Source organism: Nerophis ophidion, linkage group LG11 (assembly GCF_033978795.1).
Source record: "Nerophis ophidion isolate RoL-2023_Sa linkage group LG11, RoL_Noph_v1.0, whole genome shotgun sequence".
Taxonomy (NCBI): Eukaryota; Metazoa; Chordata; class Actinopteri; order Syngnathiformes; family Syngnathidae; genus Nerophis; species Nerophis ophidion.
The window spans coordinates 65,634,270-65,652,888 of record NC_084621.1 but is presented as its reverse complement, the minus strand read 5'-3'; the positions used below and the strand labels follow the sequence as shown (position 1 = coordinate 65,652,888).

Genomic DNA, 18,619 nt, shown 5'->3' with positions numbered 1-18,619 from the left:
TGATTGACATTCACGGCACCCGAGGGTCTTGTGAGATGACGCTGGCTGCTGCCAGTTCATTATTATGAAAAAATGACAGAGAGGAAGGCGAGAAACACTTTTTATTTCAACAGACTTTCGCGCCGTCCCTTCCGTCAAAACTCTAAAGGCCGACTGCACATTTCCTATCTTCACAATAAAAGCCCTGCTTCATGCCGCCTGCGCTAACAAAATAAGAGTCTCGGAAAGCTGGCGTGCACAAGTGATGTGCACGCCAGCTTTCTGAGGGATCGCTTGTGCACGCCAGTTTTCCGAGACTCTGTATTTAGTTAGCGCAGGCAGCATGAAGCAGGGCTTTTATTGTGAAGATAGGAAATGTGCAGTCGGCCTTTAGAGTTTTGACGGAAGGTACGGCTCGAGAGTCTGTTGAAATAAAAAGTGTTTCTCGCCTTCCTCTCGGTCATATTTTCATAATAATGATCTTGCAGCAGCCAGCGTCATCTCACAAGACCCTCCGGTACCGTGAATGTCATTTAAGTGACGTCTTGGTGAAGATTGATGATCACTAATTTTTAGGTCTATTTTTTTTTAAAAGCCTGGCTGGAGATCGACTGACACACCCCCCGCGGTCGACTGGTAGCTCGCGATCGACGTAATGGGCACCCCTGGAATAAGCGGTAGAAAATGGATGGATGGATGGATGTTTGTGTTGTGTTGTTTGCTCGGTTCTCGTGTTATCTTTTAACCTGCCCATCGTACAGCACTTTGGCTACCCCTGTGGTGAATTTTAAATGTGCTTTATAAATAAAGTGGATTTGATTTGACTTGATATGGGGCATTTAGACCAAGCATGTGTTTTCTGACTGTCCTTAAACGCAGCATCCACACTGTATTACCAGCAGGAGGAGTCGCAAACAGCAGTTTCCTTAATGTGGATCCAGAAGTAGGAGTTCGGAGTTGGAAGGGGCGTTTGTTGAAACAACATATAAGAACAGAAGTGTCAGTGTAGCTATCAGGACCTTCGCAGTTTCTTCACCGAGTTGTCCACCGGCAAGGTAAGCGTCACCACTGTACACGGAAGCTTTTCATATATGAAGAGCTTCCGTGTAATAACTGCGTCAGTTATTCAACATGCTTCTAAATACTCCGCCTGGGTACAATCATTTCGCGACTGTCAAATGATATCTTGCGTGCAATGGCAGTTTTGACAGAGTTTGTATCGTTAAATGTTATTTGGATACTCTGGTACACACTTGACTTACCTTCAGTGCTTCCTATTTACAAACCCCGTTTCTATATGAGCTGGGAAATTGTGTTATATGTAAATATAAACAGAATACAATGGTTTGCAAATCATTTTCAACCCATATTCAGTTGAATATGCTACAAAGACAACATATTTGATGTTCAAACTGATAAACATTTTTGTTTTTGTTGCAAATAATCATTAACTTTAGAATTTGATGCCAGCCACACGTGACAAAGAAGTTGGGAAAGGTGGCAATAAATACTGATAAAGTTGAGGAATGCTCATCAAACACTTATTTGGAACATCCCACAGGTGTGCAGGCTAATTGGGAACAGGTGGGTGCCATGATTGGGTATAAAAGCAGCTTCCATGAAATGCTAAGTAATTCACAAACAAGAATGGGGCGAGGGCAGGGGCGTCACTAGACCTAATACTGTACTGGGGCACAAATAATTCATGTGAGCGTGCAAAGCGTGCAAGCGAAAACATTTTTTAAGCACTTCCATCCATCCATCCATCCATCTTCTTCCGCTTATCCGAGGTCGGGTCGCGGTGGCAGCAGCCTAAGCAGGGAAGCCCAGACTTCCCTCTCCCCAGCCACTTCGTCTAGATCTTCCCGGGGGATCCCGAAGCGTTCCCAGGCCAGCCGGGAGACATAGTCTTCCCAACGTGTCCTGGGTCTTCCCCGTGGCCTCCTACCGGTTGGACGTGCCCTAAACACCTTCCTCGGGAGGCGTTCGGGTGGCATCCTGACCAGATGCCCGAACCACCTCATCTGGCTCCTCTCGATGTGGAGGAGCAGCGGCTTTACTTTGAGTTCCTCCCGGATGGCAGAGCTTCTCACCCTATCTCTAAGGGAGAGCCCCGCCACACGGCGGAGGAAACTTTTTAAGCACTTATTTATCATAAAAAATACATAAATAGTGCTTTAAACTATGAAATCATATCAGATTATGTTGTATGGATCTTTGATTAACCACCTGAAATTAACTCATGCATTTGACCTACTTGTGCACTTTTTGACTCCAGACTTCTAAACTGCTACTGGTAAAAGCAAAAAAGAAGAGCAATGAATCTTTTTGAAATATTTGTGAAGTGAAGTGAATTATATTTGTATAGCGCTTTTCTCTAGTGACTCAAAGCGCTTTACATAGTGACACCCAATATCTAAGTTACATTTAAACCAGTGTGGGTGGCACTGGGAGCAATTGGGTAAAGTGTCTTGCCCAAGGACACAACGGCAGTGACCAGGATGGCGGAAGCGGGAATCGAACCTGCAATCCTCAAGTTGCTGGCACGGCCACTCTACCAACCGAGCTATACCGCCCCATTGCAGTAATCATCTGCAAATTTAACATCTACAAAAGTAAAACAAAAAATAAAGCAGCCCTACATCTCTGGGTTCTTTTATATTATTTAATTTCCATTTATGGCAATGTGGCTAATTTCAGATAGACAAAACTATGAAATATACACAAAACAATAAAGCCACAGTAGTAGAATAAATGAACAACTGTTGTGTGTCTGTTCAGGGAATCATTTTCTGAGAAGTAAACTGTAACGTCTTGTTTTCATTTTTGCCAAGTGGTCAATCACTCTGGACAGACATGGAAATATTACAGTAACTGTTATACAGTTGACCAGTGGTTCCCAACTGCTGGGTCGTGACATAAAAGTGGATTGTGTGTCATTTTCAGTGAGTCGCAGTCACATGTGTGCATGAAAAAAAAAAAAGTTTAGGGAGAAAAAAAATCAAATTAGCAACAAAGCCAGATATTTTTAGCCATTTTTCTAGTGACTATTAGTGAGTATTTTAGCAAAAGGCAAACCGACTAACAAGTTGGAGGAGGACTCAGTACAGACATGGAAATATATATTTTTTTAAATCTAAATGGGGCAACAAAACCCGATATTTTCAGCCATCTTTCTAAAAACAAATACATAAATGTTATTATTTTTTCTGGAAACAAAACCAGATACTTTAGCTGTCGCCATTTTTCTGGTGACAAAACAAGATTATTTGAGTCAAAGTCACACCGATTAACAAGACAAGTCTACTGTGCTATTTTTCTGGGAAATAAACTTGAATGATTTAAAAATTTGGCTCACGACTTGATGATATGGAAAAATGTTTTTCTTCCTGAAGATAAACCATTTGAGAAGCACTCAACTCACACATGCTTACTCCAAATCATCAGTGATGCAGAACCAGCAGACAATAACCAACATTATGTTTCATGTTGATTAGAAATTCCCCCGACAGCTCGTAACAGCAAATGAATATGTTTGTCTTGATACAAGGAATAACGTTAGCTAACTTAGCATCAACTTAAGACAATGATGTTGCCTAGCTAGCTAGGACTTCACTTACATCTCTCATTCCTTGCTGCTTCTTCCCTGCTGCGGGCGAATAACTTTCTGATATCCATCTAGGAGTTACAGTTTGAGTCAAATCAAAATAAAAATTTGGAGACATGAATTTTCAAGCCGACTTCCGCTGCATATTTAGCGAGGAGATAGACATTTTTTTGTAGTTCGTGATGTGCGTTGCTTATGACCGTAATGTCGTTTTTGTAGCTCAGATTGGAAAGATTGTGGCCACCGATCGAGGAACCAGAGGGGCATTTGTTTTTACGTTGTATTATAAGTGCTGTTTTTTGTTTTGATGTATGCTTTTGAATTTCCATATGATTCTTCCAGAAGGACTTTGTATTTTTGTTCATTGATGCAGGCTGCATAGGCAGGAAAGTTTGATATCACCAAAGGCTTTTGTGAAGTCAATGAACTTAATATGTACGGCATTGTAAAATGCAATTGACTTCTCAGTTATTTGTTCCTGGGCTAATATTTGCTCAATGGTTCCTCTGCCCGGTTGGTAAGCATCTTGTGTCGCAGGTAACATATAATAGAATATAAGCGGAGGAAGATGGATGGATGGATGGAAGAATAGAAAGTACGTTATTGATCCCTGGGGGAAATTCAGCACCACAGTTAGCTCACAATAAACAATAACCCCCTTACATTGGGGCAAAAAAGTATTTAGTCAGCCACCGATTGAGCAAGTTCTCCCACTTAAAATGATGACAGAGGTCTGTAATTTTCATCATAGGTACACTTCAACTGTGAGAGACAGAATGTGAAAAAAAAATCCAGGAATTCACATTGTAGGAATTTTAAAGAATTTATTTGTAAATTATGGTGGAAAATAAGTATTTGGTCAACCATTCAAAGCTCTCACTGATGGAAGGAGGTTTTGGCTCAAAATCTCACGATACATGGCCCCATTCATTCTTTCCTTAACACGGATCAATCGTCCTGTCCCCTTAGCAGAAAAACAGCCCCAAAGCATGATGTTTCCACCCCCATGCTTCACAGTAGGTGTGGTGTTCTTGGGATGCAACTCAGTATTCTTCTTCCTCCAAACACGACGAGTTGAGTTTATACCAAAAAGTTGTATTTCGGTTTCATCTGACCACATGACATTCTCCCAATCCTCTGCTGTATCATCCATGTATCCATTTTGGTATAAACTCAACTCGTCGTGTTTGGAGGAAGAATACTACTGAGTTGCATACGGTTCTGGTCAGCGCCCATCCATCCATCCATCCATCTTCTTCCGCTTATCCGAGGTCGGGTCGCGGGGGCAACAGCCTAAGCAGGGAAGCCCAGACTTCCCTCTCCCCAGCCACTTCGTCTAGCTCTTCCCGGGGGATCCCGAGGCGTTCCCAGGCCAGCCGGGAGACATAGTCTTCCCAACGTGTCCTGGGTCTTCCCCGTGGCCTCTTACCAGCTGGACGTGCCCTAAACACCTCCCTAGGGAGGCGTTCGGGTGGCATCCTGACCAGATGCCCGAACCACCTCATCTGGCTCCTCTCGATGTGAAGGAGCAGCGGCTTTACTTTGAGTTCCTCCCGGATGGCAGAGCTTCTCACCCTATCTCTAAGGGAGAGCCCCGCCACACGGCGGAGGAAACTCATTTCGGCCGCTTGTACCCGTGATCCTATCCTTTCGGTCATGACCCAAAGCTCATGACCATAGGTGAGGATGGGAACGTAGATCGACCAGTAAATTGAGAGCTTTGCCTTCCGGCTCAGCTCCTTCTTCACCACAACGGATCGGTACAACGTCCGCATTACTGAAGACGCCGCACCGATCCGCCTGTCGATCTCACGATCCACTCTTCCCCCACTCGTGAACAAGACTCCTAGGTACTTGAACTCCTCCAATTGGGGCAGGGTCTCCTCCCCAACCCGGAGATGGCATTCCACCCTTTTCCGGCCGAGAACCATGGTCAGCGCCAAGTAAGTTTAATTGTGCGGTTATGATCTTCCTCACTTCGGCAGCATCAATCGTGCGAAATATGCCCGGTTTGGCAACTCGAGAACAGTTAAGATTTGGGCTTACATGATAAACAACTGAGATTAATGTTTTAACCAGACGCATACATTTGTCCAAATGTGGCCAAGTAGACGCTTTATGGGTTTCCTGGACGTCGTCTACATCGCTAAAAGAAAAATCTAAATAAGAGAATCTCTCTGCCATCTTCCACTAGTTTTTTTAATATATAAATCGCCCGCTTGAATATTCCCTCTTCTCTTCTCTAACTCTCTCGTCTCATTTGGGATGTCTGTTGTGATTTCCCTTCCAGGTTCCATGACCCGCCCTATCTTGCCTCTTACTGGCCTGTCCCTAATGTTTTGCCTTAATCTCAACCAATCGTGACTCGTCATAGTAAACAACCAACCGATCATGGATGTTCTTATACGTGCAAGCACATCTTGGAAGGAGGAAGGTGAGGGGTTTAGTAGCCCATGAGAGGGAGTGGGCAGCGGGGGAGAACAAGGAACACAACCAAATAAGCGGTGTTTGGTTATTTTAACGTGAAATAAATTATACAGATATTACGATATTTTCTTAATTCATATCTTGTTTAAAAAACTATATTGATATATCTTACAAACTCGATGTATCGCCCAACCCTAATACTCAGTATGGTTCAGTTGGTCCTTTTTTCACCAGCTTCTTGGATTTAAATGAGGAGCCATTTTATTTTCTTATTTTGTGTTTCTTGGAGATTGCTTGTTTAGTTTGGCATAAATTCTAGAATGGGTTCAGTGTTCCTTGGGAGTGTTACCTTAGACCAGGGGTGTCAAACTCAAATACAGAGTGGGCCAAAATTTAAAACTGAACAAAGCCGCGGGCCGAGGTTGAACAAATTCATCTTTTAATAGTGACCCAAACAAGTTTTTCATTGAATATTGAACAATCAAGGCTTATATAACTTTATAGTGACATGCAAAATTGAGTTTAAAATAATAATAATAATAATTAAAAAATATCAATGGCATATCAAATCAAATTTAAATAAAAATGGAATGCCTCTTTTGTATTTGCACCCTTCTGAGGTAGATATTAACATGAAATTTTTCAAAAAGCTAATACATTTGAAAATAAAATAATGAATATATCAACGATTCAGGCTTTTTTACTGCTCAGTTAATGTCGGGGCTCAGGTGGGTGGGGTTAGGGGGGCGGGGTTTGTTGGTAGCAGGGAGGGTGTGTATATTGTAGCGGTCCGGAATAGTTAGTGCTGCAAGGGTTCTGGGTATTTGTTCTGTTGTGTTACGGTGCGGATGTTCTCCCGAAATGTGTTGGTCATTCTTGTTTGGTGTGGGTTCACAGTGTGGCGCATATTTGTAACAGTGTTAAAGTTGTTTGTATGGCCACCCTCAGTGTGACCTGTATGCTGTTGATCAAGTATGCCTTGCATTTATTTACATGTGTGTAGAAGCCACATATATTACCTGACTGGGCCAGCACGCTGTTTGTGAGGAGGAAAAAAAGACTTGACGACAGGTTGTAGGGGACGCTAAAGGCAGTGCCTTTAAGGCACACCCCCAATATTGTTGTCCGGGTGGAATTCGGGAGAATGGTTGCACCGGGAGATTTTCGGGAGGGGCACTGAAATTCGAGAGTCTCCTGGGAAATCGGTGAATGCGGTGTTACAGCGGCACCGCTGTATAACACCGGCGGGCCAGCTCTAATGTTAAATTGATATTGCCTCAAGGGCCAAATGAAATTACATGGCGGGCCAAATATGGCCCGCGGGCCAGAGTTTGACACCTATGCCTTAGAGGCATCATTTACGCTGTTAAATAGTGTTGTGTGTGCTTTCTTAGTGTGTTTTTGATTCAAGACTGGTAAAAAGGTTCTGCAAGCTTATGTGAAAACGTACAGCTACTTCTGGATATTTGAGTTGTTTTATGTTAAGTTTTGAAGCAGGCTTTTTTATTTGTGGCCAGGAGAAACAGTATTATTACGCGTATCATGCGATTGTCTGTCTTGAGTGTTTAGTGCTGAGCTGTCAAGAATATTTAGTCTTATTGATGGTTTTTGTGACAGGATGAAGTCTCTTTGATGTATAAGCTTGCCATCATGGTACATCCAAGTAAAGAGTGATATCTTTTGAAATATAATGTTGGTGACTAGCAGATTATTTTTCACACAGAATCAAGCAATGAGTTCTACTTTGGTATTTGCACCACTTGGGTTAAGTTTGCCAATTGCTGAATGGAACTTATTGTGTAGTTGACCGAGTGTACCATTGAACTCTCCCGTGATGAAGAGGTGGTCTCTATTTAGGATGTCATTGACAATTGGTTAAATATTATCATAAAGTCTGGGATTTCTTTGTCCTAATGGGATCATGTTGGGAAATAGTACTGTTTGAAGACCAGCCTTGAAAGAAATTGGTTAATTGTCTTCTATTAGAGGTTAATTGTCTTCTATTAGAGGTAGACCGGTTTTGTTTAGAAGAAAGCCGACACTGTTTGATCATGAAGTCTGGTTGTACAAAAGAACAATTTGTGGCCTGTTGTTTCGTGGATTTTGATCTTGCTTTCTTTAACTTTTTCCCTGAGAATCCCATTTTACACTTTTGAGCTCATGAAGCATTGTATCTGAGGGGCATCCAAACTACGGGCCACGGGCCAAATAAAGCCTGACGGCGTCTTCAATTTGCTCCGCGAGACGAGAATGAAATTTAGCCATGCAGTGTTTTCATATAGTATACCAACAGTCAGGGGTGTGATAGCTGCCCAATGAAAGTAACTCATGTCAGTGGCTATTCATTTTCCATCAGTGTGAATTTGTGCACAGCATTTACCTATATGACACAATCCAAAAAACCTTCCCTAGTCATGGACCAAAAAAATAAATCAACCAGCACACAAAAAAATTAAACAAACATGGCCACACGTAACACATCCTGCTCATTGAACTTTGTGAATATAATAAAAAACATCCAATCAGCATAAAAATAATCCAAACTACCCCCATTTAAATCCATTATAAGGGATGATGGGAAAATTGCTAAACACTCTCTCCACACTTATCCACATTTGGCGCATTTTACTGCTTGATATTTCTAATTGGTTAAACATTTTTAAGGAGGTCGGGGTCAAATTTTCACATGCTCTTAATAACCAATTATAATAATTATTAATTATACATCCATTATACTATTACAATAATATGTATGTCAAAACATATTATAGCATGCAGTTGGCTTTTTGGCTCCCGGACAAATTTTTTAGGCCCAATTTGGCCGCCCAGTCAAAAATTTTCTACACACCCAATCTAAGGAATGGTTATTATTGTCATTGATTGATACTGGATTGTAGGTGCAGATGTTCAATGCTCTCCTTGATTTTTTTTTCCTGTGGGCGCATTTATCATAACTGTCCGAAGCTGCTGATATGATCCCCTGGTTGCATTTTTCACCCAAGTTCAGGGCTGCTTATGTACCCTCCTGTTGGTTTGGTGAGGGTCCGTAGGTAGACCCCTCTGGTCTGATACACGATGATTAGACATTGTATTGCATGTTGATTTCATAAGCCGTACTCTTCTGTGCTGGTTCAAGACAATTTGAAAGAGTGTTTTATTTATGTCACCAAACACTAGGAGATTGCCTTACAAGGCTGGTGGATTCTCCCACTCAGGGCATTTTAACACCACTACAGTCACGTTGACAAATTGGGCTGCCTAAGTGTCGAAAAAGTTTGTCAGAGCTATGGTCAGGCTGACCGGTAGGACTACCACTACACCGTTTCCCTGGCACGGGAGGCTTTGAATGTGCTAACTGGTGGAGGGAAGGAGGCATCTTAGATCTCCATCCAAGACTGGCCGAGGCGTAGTCTGGCCACTGCCCTTTACTGGTAATGGTAGATAACAAAAGATTACCCGATTAAAATGTAGATCACAACTGACAGTGTTGCTGCAGCCCGATCAAACAGAGAAGAGTTTCTTTGGCTGTGTATTTAAAGGGCAACAGCATTTTTTTTTTAATTTTGCCTATTGTTCACAATCATTATGAAATACATAAATATTGGCAATATCAAATAAACGTAAACAAAAGTGTGCTTAGAGCGGAGCCAATGGGAGCACCATTATTTCACCCATAAAATCCAATAAATAACAATTCTTTAAGTGCCAACAATACATCATTTACATTTCGTGACTTGAATATTAACCAAGTATTAGTGATATTGTTATTATAAGTGCGACATGGCTCGGATGGTAGAGCAGCCATGCTAGTGAGAAACTTTGGGCACCTCACGATTTTATTACGATTACGATTCAGGAGCTGCGATTTGATTAAAAATCGATTATTGATGCATTTTTAATTTATTGGTATTGATGCGGTTTTACATTTATTTTTGCTTCACCAAATAAGTGTTTATCACTTGCCACTTAAAAAAAAAAGGGTAATTGTAAAATAAAACAGTTAAAATTTATTGACATTTATTAAATTAATTTAAATGTGTTCAAAACTGGAACATACTGTAAGTGTCCTAAAATAAAGGAGCTAATCGGATCTCTCGATGAGGTGGCTCGCTGTAGTCACCTAAAACTTAGTACTGTTTTCAATACTTTATTGACAATAAATAAATTGATGTTTACAAATGGATTTTATAATTGTCCATGTCCGAATTGCGGTGCCTTTTAATAATTGATTATTTCCCCCATCTCTAGTTGTAGGTTTCTTCCCAGCTTCCACCACCCTAGTCGTGTCCGGTGTGCCCTTGGGCAAGACCCTTGCTCCTGATGGGTCATGGTTAGGGCCTTGCATGCCATCTGCCACTGTCAAAGCGCTTTGAGTACCTTGAAGGTAGAAAAGCGCTGTACAAGTATAACCGATTTACCGCACTCAAACTATTTAAAGCGGCGCAGTGATCACTACCTCGTGTCTCTATGTTTATCTCATCTAGTGGTCTGCTGTTTCCTCGTTTCTTTGCTACCTGTTAGTTCATTTTAGATCATAAATCATGCATTTCACCTGGACAGAAGAATTCTGAGTGGGTCTTCTGACAAGTTTGTACACTTTGACAGACATTTAGTACCCGAAAATGTCACCCTCACCCTATTTTTTCGTGAGGATTATGAGACATATCTTCATCGAAATGGGAATATCTGAACATCCGGGCAGTCGGCATCCTATCGACAGCAGACCTTGCACATTCTGTGATGTTTTATTATGTTTGTTGGCGCTCATAAAGTCTGCAGTGAGTAATAAAAAGTGATGACGAAAATGAGAAAGCCACGTATGCTTAAAATGATCAAAAATGTGTAAATATTAAATGTTATTATAAATGTGCCCATTACGTACTTTACATACTTACATCATGTATATACAACCTCAATGGAGATGTTGGGATGTTTTTTTAAGATCTTTGTAGGTGGAATTCTGCTGCTCCCATACGCTCCATTGTAAGCAGACTTATGATCGGATTTTTTTATTATTTACAATATAAAAAAATAAAATAACATCCATCGTCATGTCATGTCTTTCGAGGTCACTGTGTTCAAACATAAAAGTCCACATACAAACATCAATGCACCAAATCACATGCACTGTCTTGTGACTACGATTCTTAGCATCAAATACGACATAATTACATAGTTCCAGGAATACTTAATAAATCAGGGGTGTCAGAAGTGTCGCCAGGGGCCCACAGGACAATGTTGAAGTAAAATTAAACCAAAAGAAACCCAGAAAAATGGAAAAATAGAGCAAAATATGGTTTATAACCAATTATAACTCTGCACTTTGTTGAGATCCGCTTTTTGGATCCTCCACATATTATTGTTTATTGTTCCATTTTTATTTTCACTCTCCATCTGATCCTATTATTTCCTGTTTAAGTCGGTCACCATGGTAGCTTATCAGTTTTCACCTGTTTCTCACAGCCCTGCACACCTGTCCTCACTAATCACCTACCTTATATAAGCCTGCATCTTTTGTTGTTCAGTCTGGGATCCATATTTGCTTTCACGCAACAAGTTACGCCTGCACTCTGTCATCGTATGTATATTCTCGCTATCTTTTCACGCTCAGCCATTTGTTTATTCCAGCTCTCATGCTGTATGTTTTGTTTTACTCTTTAATGTGTCTATGTGCCAGTTTAGTTCTCATTTTTGTATATCCTAGCTTTTATGCTAGCGTCTTTGGTTTGCTTTTCATTAGCACCAGTGTTTTGTTTCATAGATCCTTTTCGTTAAATAAATTGTTTATATTCTTACCTTTGTTGTGTTCACTTGTTGACGCATCCACGAGGGAATCGAAGCCGGCATCACAATGCCGAACAGGCGTAACACACTTTGTCTTTAAATATATATAGTATGCATTATAATATCTATTTATTTAACCTTTTTACATCCAGTATTTAACAAAAATGTAACTGGCCCCTGGCATCCCATGTCAGTATGCTTCACCTCTGATTTAAAGAACTACATGTAACTACTTACTGAACTTTTCACAAAAAGTGTTGTAACAACAGTTGTGTGAGGTTTTTTAATGTTGCTGTAGTAAACACACTTCTTGTTTGTATACACCTTTCAGGGACATGCAGGATGCAACACGCCTTCGTTGTTACAAGAGGAGCTAGAAGCAGCTCGATTCAGTCATCATTCCCTCCTGACGTCATTACAGCATGAACAGCACAACTTATGCAGATTCAGAACCGGGTGCCCGTATAAGCGCGGATCCCGGGCCTGGTCCTGATGTCTTCTGCAAGCTGTGCCTCAGCAAGCACACACTTGCACTCACCACAACGCTGCGCAGCTGCAGGTGCATCTTCTGTACAACTGTAAGTAGCACCGAACTTCTAATCATTACACCAGGCGTGCCCATTACGTCGATCACGAGCTACCAGTCGACCGCGGGGGGTGTGTCAGTCGATCTCCGGCCAGGCTTTTAAAAAAAAATAGACCTAAAAATGAGTGATCATCAATCTTCACCAAGACGTCACTTAAATGACATTCACGGTACCGGAGGGTCTTGTGAGATGACGCTGGCTGCTGCAAGATCATTATTATGAAAATATGACCGAGAGGAAGGCGAGAAACACTTTTTATTTCAACAGACTCTCGCGCCGTACCTTCCGTCAAAACTCTAAAGGCCGACTGCACATTTCCTATCTTCACAATAAAAGCCCTGCTTCATGCTGCCTGCGCTAACTAAATACAGAGTCTCGGAAAACTGGCGTGCACAATCGATCCCTCAGAAAGCTGGCGTGCACATCACTTGTGCACGCCAGCTTTCCGAGACTCTTATTTAGTTAGCGCAGGCAGCATGAAGCAGGGCTTTTATTGTGAAGATAGGAAATGTGCAGTCGGCCTTTAGAGTTTTGACGGAAGGGACGGCGCGAAAGTCTGTTGAAATAAAAAGTGTTTCTCGCCTTCCTCTCTGTCATTTTTTCATAATAATGAACTGGCAGCAGCCAGCGTCATCTCACAAGACCCTCGGGTGCCGTGAATGTCAATCAAGCAAGCTACGGAATTTGCCGCAAATGTTTTTCTTGTAAAGTGTATGGAAGCTGGATGAATTAGATGCCAAAAACCAACCACTTTCATGTGGTATTGTACAGAAAGGACAACTTTTTTTCTCCTCCATTTGAAAATGTGGGCGTTATCATCATTACTGTCTGATTCCAATCAATGCAAGTCATCAGAATCAGGTAATACAGCAACTTATATTCTTGTCTTTGTGAAAGAAAGACATCTATATGTGTTACCCATGCTTGTATTATCATTAAACACATTTAACTTGTTTACAAAAATGTCTCTTTCATAAATAAATAAATATAAATGAGGTAGATCCCCTCGAGTTGGTCAATTGAAAAGTAGCTCGCCTGCAGAAAAAGTGTGGGCACCCCTGCATTACACTATACTATATGTTGTTTATTTGCGTGTTTAGTGCCATGCAGAAAATATTTCCCTATGATGAAAGTGCTCTACTCCAACTGTCGTCATAAGACACGGCAAGGGACTGTAAAACTATCACTCCCACAATCACACTCTGTTTATGATCTGCTATAAACCCTGTGCTGACACTGAAAATAGGTACAATGATGTCTTTTGTGAAATACAAATAGAAAGGTGAGGTGTTGATGTCTGTCCAATTGTGACAAACCTTAAAGGGGAACAGCAGTTTTTTGAGGAATTTTGCCTATAATTCACAATCTTTATGAGATACAAGAACACATATCTTCTTATTTAATGAATTCTAATTGGTAAGTTCACATAAATAAAAGTCTGCTTGCGATGGAGTCAATGGTAGGTCCTCTGTTCCGCCCATAAGCCCTCTAAATTACCATCCAAAAAGCGCCAACAATGCCCCATTTACATTTCGTGACCTGAATATGAACTATGTATTAGCGATTGTTACTTTAAGCGCTAACGTTAAGGACCTATTTGTAGTGGCAGATTGAGAGAGAGGTAAAATCCTTATGCAGCTATATAGTCATCAGTCGGTGAGCTACTTTTTGGTTTTGAAACTCGTCAAAGTTAATTCTAAATTATACATCATGCCTCTTGCCTGTATGTTGTAAAAAGATGAGGACATAAACTGAGAAGTTGGTCAAGTTTGGTAGCCAATTTAGACTCAAAGACGTTTTGTTTGACGTTTTTTCTTCACGGAAATTATGAGCCATACTTCAAAATATCAATGTGACGGACTCCCAGCCGTCACCGTGTGGGTTGCGAGGACACTTGACACACGACGCGTCGTAGCAGGTTTGATTTACTTTTATTTGTTCGCACAGCCTTTCTTCGGGCCAGTCGGGCGCGCCCATTTCTAGTGCGCCGGTCCTGCTTCCTGGTCGCGCTGCACATTTCGGTGCTCGCCTGCTGCGTCGGTGGCGGGGACTCATCTTGCCGTTCTCGTGGTCGGGTTGCCGTGGTTTCCTCCTCTCTCTCTCTCTCTCCCGATCGTGCCCCCTTCGCCTCTCTTAAAGTCTAGGAGCAGATGCGCAGATTGTGAGCAGGTGTGTGTCCTACGCACCTGACTCCGATTGCCGTCCTGCCGCTCCGCGTGCGTCACGCCTCTCCTCGCCGCCGCATGCCTCGCCTTCTGGCCTCCATTCTGGTCTGGAATGCCTCTGTCCGCCCGCTGTCAGCCCGTTAGCTGCGTCTCTCCACTATCAGCATCCCATCAGTCGGCATAATAACAGCAGACATTGTACAGTAAGTAATGTTTAATTATATTTGCTGGCTCCCATGATTTATGCAGTGAGTATTAAATCAGGGATGTTGTCGAAGGAAAAAGCAAACGTTGTGGTGCGTTTTTTCTTTAATTAATGCGCCTCCACATGCTTAAAATGATCAAAATATGTAAATATTGAATGTTATTATAAATGTGCCTGCTACTGTATTGCACATCGGCTTACATCATGGACAGAATATAAAACCTTAATGGAGGTGTTTGGATGTTTTTTAAGCACTTTATAGGCAAAGTAGAACAACTTCCATAGGCTCCATCGTAAGCAAAGTTTGCTGGCATTTATTTACTACAGGGGTCACCAACACAGTGCCCGTGGGCACCAGGTCGCCCGTAAGGACCAGATGAGTCACCCGCTGGCCTGTTCTAAAAATAGCTCAAAAAGCAGCACTTACCAGTGAGATGCCTCTATTTTTTACATTTTATTTATATACTACCAAGCTGATCTCGCTTTGCTCAACATTTTTAATTCTAAGAGAGACAAAACTCAAATAGAATTTGAAATCCAAGAAAATATTTTAAAGAATTGGTTTTCACTTGTTTAAATAAATGTGTTTAATTTTTTATTTTGCTTCTTATGACTTTCAGAAAGACAATTTTAGAGAAAAAATACAACCTTAAAAATGATTTAGGATTTTTAAACACATATACATTTTTACCTTTTAAATTCCTTCCTTTTCTTTCCTGACAATTTGAATCAATGTTCAAGTAAATTATTTTTTCTTATTGTAAAGAATAATAAATACATTTTAATTTAATTCTACATTTTAGCTTCTGTTTTTATGACGAAAAATATTTGTGAAATATTAAATTCAAAAAAATTATTCTGGCAAATCTAGAAAATCTGTAGATTCAAATTTAAATCTTATTTCAAAGTCTTTTGAATTAAAAAAAAAAAAAAAATCTGGAAAATGTATAAGAAATAATGATTTGTCTTGGTCCAATTTGTTATCTAACAAAGTGCAGATTGGATTTTATCCTATTTAAAACATGTCATCAAAATTCAAAAATGAATCTTAATCAGGAAAAATTACTAATGATGTTCCATAAATTATTAGTAAAAAATTTTTCAAAAAGATTCAAATTAGCTAGTTTTCCTCTTCATTTTTTGGGGTTGAATTTTGAATTTTAAAGAGTTGAAATTAGAGATAAACTATGTTTCAAAATTTAATTTAAATTTTTTCCCTGTTTTCTCCTCTTTTAAACCGTTCAATTAAGTGTTTTTTTCATCATTTATTCTCTACAAAAAACCTTCCGTAAAAGGAAAAACATGTACGACGGAGTGACAGACATAAATACCAATTTTTTTTATATATATATAGATTTATTTATTAAAGGTAAATTGAGCAAATTGGTTATTTCTGGCCATTTATTTAAGTGTGTATCAAACTGGTAGCCCTTCGCATTAATCAGTACCCAAGAAGTAGCTCTTTTTTTCAAAAAGGTTGGTGACCCCTGATTAACTAGTTAGCATGCATAAAAAAACAGAAAAATATGGGTCCTTGTCTCTCATAAGGATTGTGGAGAGGCTAAATTCTCCCAAAAAAATGCAGTTCTTCTTTTAAAGATAATGTTCTAAAAAATATGTCCAAAACACTTGCATGCATTCAAACGCACGGACGCATGCGCAAACACACACACACACGCACGCACGCACACGCAATCATAAACTTTAAGCTATCAATGTTTGCAAGACACCTGCCTGTGTTTTATTTCCTATCTCAGTATGTTGCAAAAGGGAGCATGTGATTTAATGTTGAATATTACCCAACAAGTCACATTCACATCTTTTTTTTCTTGTTCCTCAAATCTGTCAACAGTTGTGCAATTCAATGTTGATACAACCCAATAAGCTTCCATATTTTCATAATTGAGCAACACACTACTTTTTAATCCAGCTCTAGATGTGAATGTATTTTAAAATGTTCTACATTTGGTTTGTCTAATTTCAAATACTGATAAATGCTGACCTGACATTTCTATCCCGCTAGTGTCTGCAGCAGTATGTTCAGCTAGCTATCAAGGAGGGCGGGGGTGAACCTGTCACCTGTCCAGATATGGATTGCAGAAACATGGGCGTGTTGCTAGACACGGAGGTACGCTTCACCAATAAAAACACTTTTATATCACGAGGCATGCCACAAAGCAAATACTGAAAGCTATGAATACCTAAAGTAGAGTTTGTGAGCAAACTGTAGGATCCTATTTCAGCCAAAACATGTTGACACTTGAAAGAAAACTTTTTTCACTGTTGTAAAAAAAAGAGCCACAAAGATAAAGCTAGAAGCGAAAGTAACTATGGAATAATACAGTAACTATAGAAAAATAATAACTAACCTATCAGTGAGAAAATGTGATAGTTTTCAATTGGTTAGGTAAACAATTGTTAAGTAATGCGTAAAATAAAGATGTGTGTTACTTTAAATAGTAATATAGTACAATATATGTAAATTAAAGTAATATTGGAAGCTACAGATAATCTTTTACGGCAAACATTTTAGACCAAAACTACTGAATACGAATTAAATGTTCCTCATATGTAATCTCAATGAAATAAGTGCCAGTTTAATTGGCATATAAATTCATCCAATATAATTAACATCATGTAAAATGTATGTATAGTATGTGACACAGTTATTTTGTGGACAGATGATATGATATGATGGCTGAGTGCAATCACATTCGAAGCAAGTGTTTTGGTTTTGACTTGAAGATATAGTATTGCATTAAGAAAATGTGACCTGTGCATTAACTAATTACAGGAGAAGGCAAGATAGGTTTAATTATTGAGCACAATTCATACAAGGATTCAATAATCATGAAATAATTATGATATAAATAAAAATAATAAAATGTATTTATCATAAAAACAATCACATTGGAATCAAAGAGTGTAGATAAAAGAATTTCAGTTGTCATATGTATCATTTAATTCAACTTCAGGAGTTAACCACAACACGTCTACACAAACAGACCATCTTGAACACAAAGTATTTTTATTAGTGGCCTGATCTGTGTGTGTCTCAAACATGACCAAACTTGTTTGGTTCCAGATAGATGACTTGGCTTCTGCGGATCAAGTGGAGATGTATCAGCGTTTAAAGTTTGAGAGAGGTGGGTTTTAGTGGTTCTGAGTAGGCGGTTCACATCCTACCTAATTAACTATTTCCTTCACTGTCAGCACTCACGTTAGCTGTCAAATACTAGACTTTTAAAATGAAAACTGAACTTCCATAATCCTTATTTGAGACAAGAACAAATGCATTTCAGTATGTTCTAAATAGTAACAAAACCGCTAGCAAGAGGGCCCTAATAATACCGGTACCCGCATTTTTCGTAGTATAAGTCCCTCCGGTGTATAAGTCGCACCTGCCGAAAATGCATAATAAAGAAAGAAAAAAACATATATAAGTTGCACTGGAGTATGAGTCGTATTTTTGGGGGAAATCTATTTGATAAAACCCAACACCAAGAATAGACATTTGAAAGGCAATTTAAAATAAATAAAATATAGTGAACAACAGGCTGAATAAGTGTACGTTATATGAGGCATAAATAACCAACTGAGAAGGTGCCTGGTATGTTAACGTAACATATTATGGTAAGAGTCATTCAAATAACTATAACATATAGAACATGCTATACGTTTATCAAACAAACTGTCACTCCAAATCGCTGAATCCGATGAAATCTTTTACGTCTAGTCTCTTACGTGAATGAGCTAAATAATATTATTTGATATTTTACGGTAATGTGTTAATAATTTCACACATAAGTCGCTCCTGAGTATAAGTCGTACCCCCGGCCAAACTATGAAAAAAAACTGCGATTTA

The 18,619-nt window shown here is 39.8% G+C and overlaps 1 protein-coding gene across 1 annotated transcript in view; it reads left to right on the top strand.

Annotated features, from left to right (window-relative positions):
- The first annotated feature begins 867 nt into the window (after positions 1–867).
- The window catches only part of rnf144b (ring finger protein 144B), a 35,849-nt gene continuing 18,097 nt past the window's right edge, over positions 868–18,619 (top strand). The window contains 4 exon segments of the mRNA XM_061916505.1: positions 868–1,034; positions 12,129–12,375; positions 16,778–16,882; positions 17,840–17,900. Of these exon segments, the coding sequence (XP_061772489.1) occupies positions 12,220–12,375; positions 16,778–16,882; positions 17,840–17,900 (322 nt within the window). The 5' untranslated portion in view covers positions 868–1,034; positions 12,129–12,219.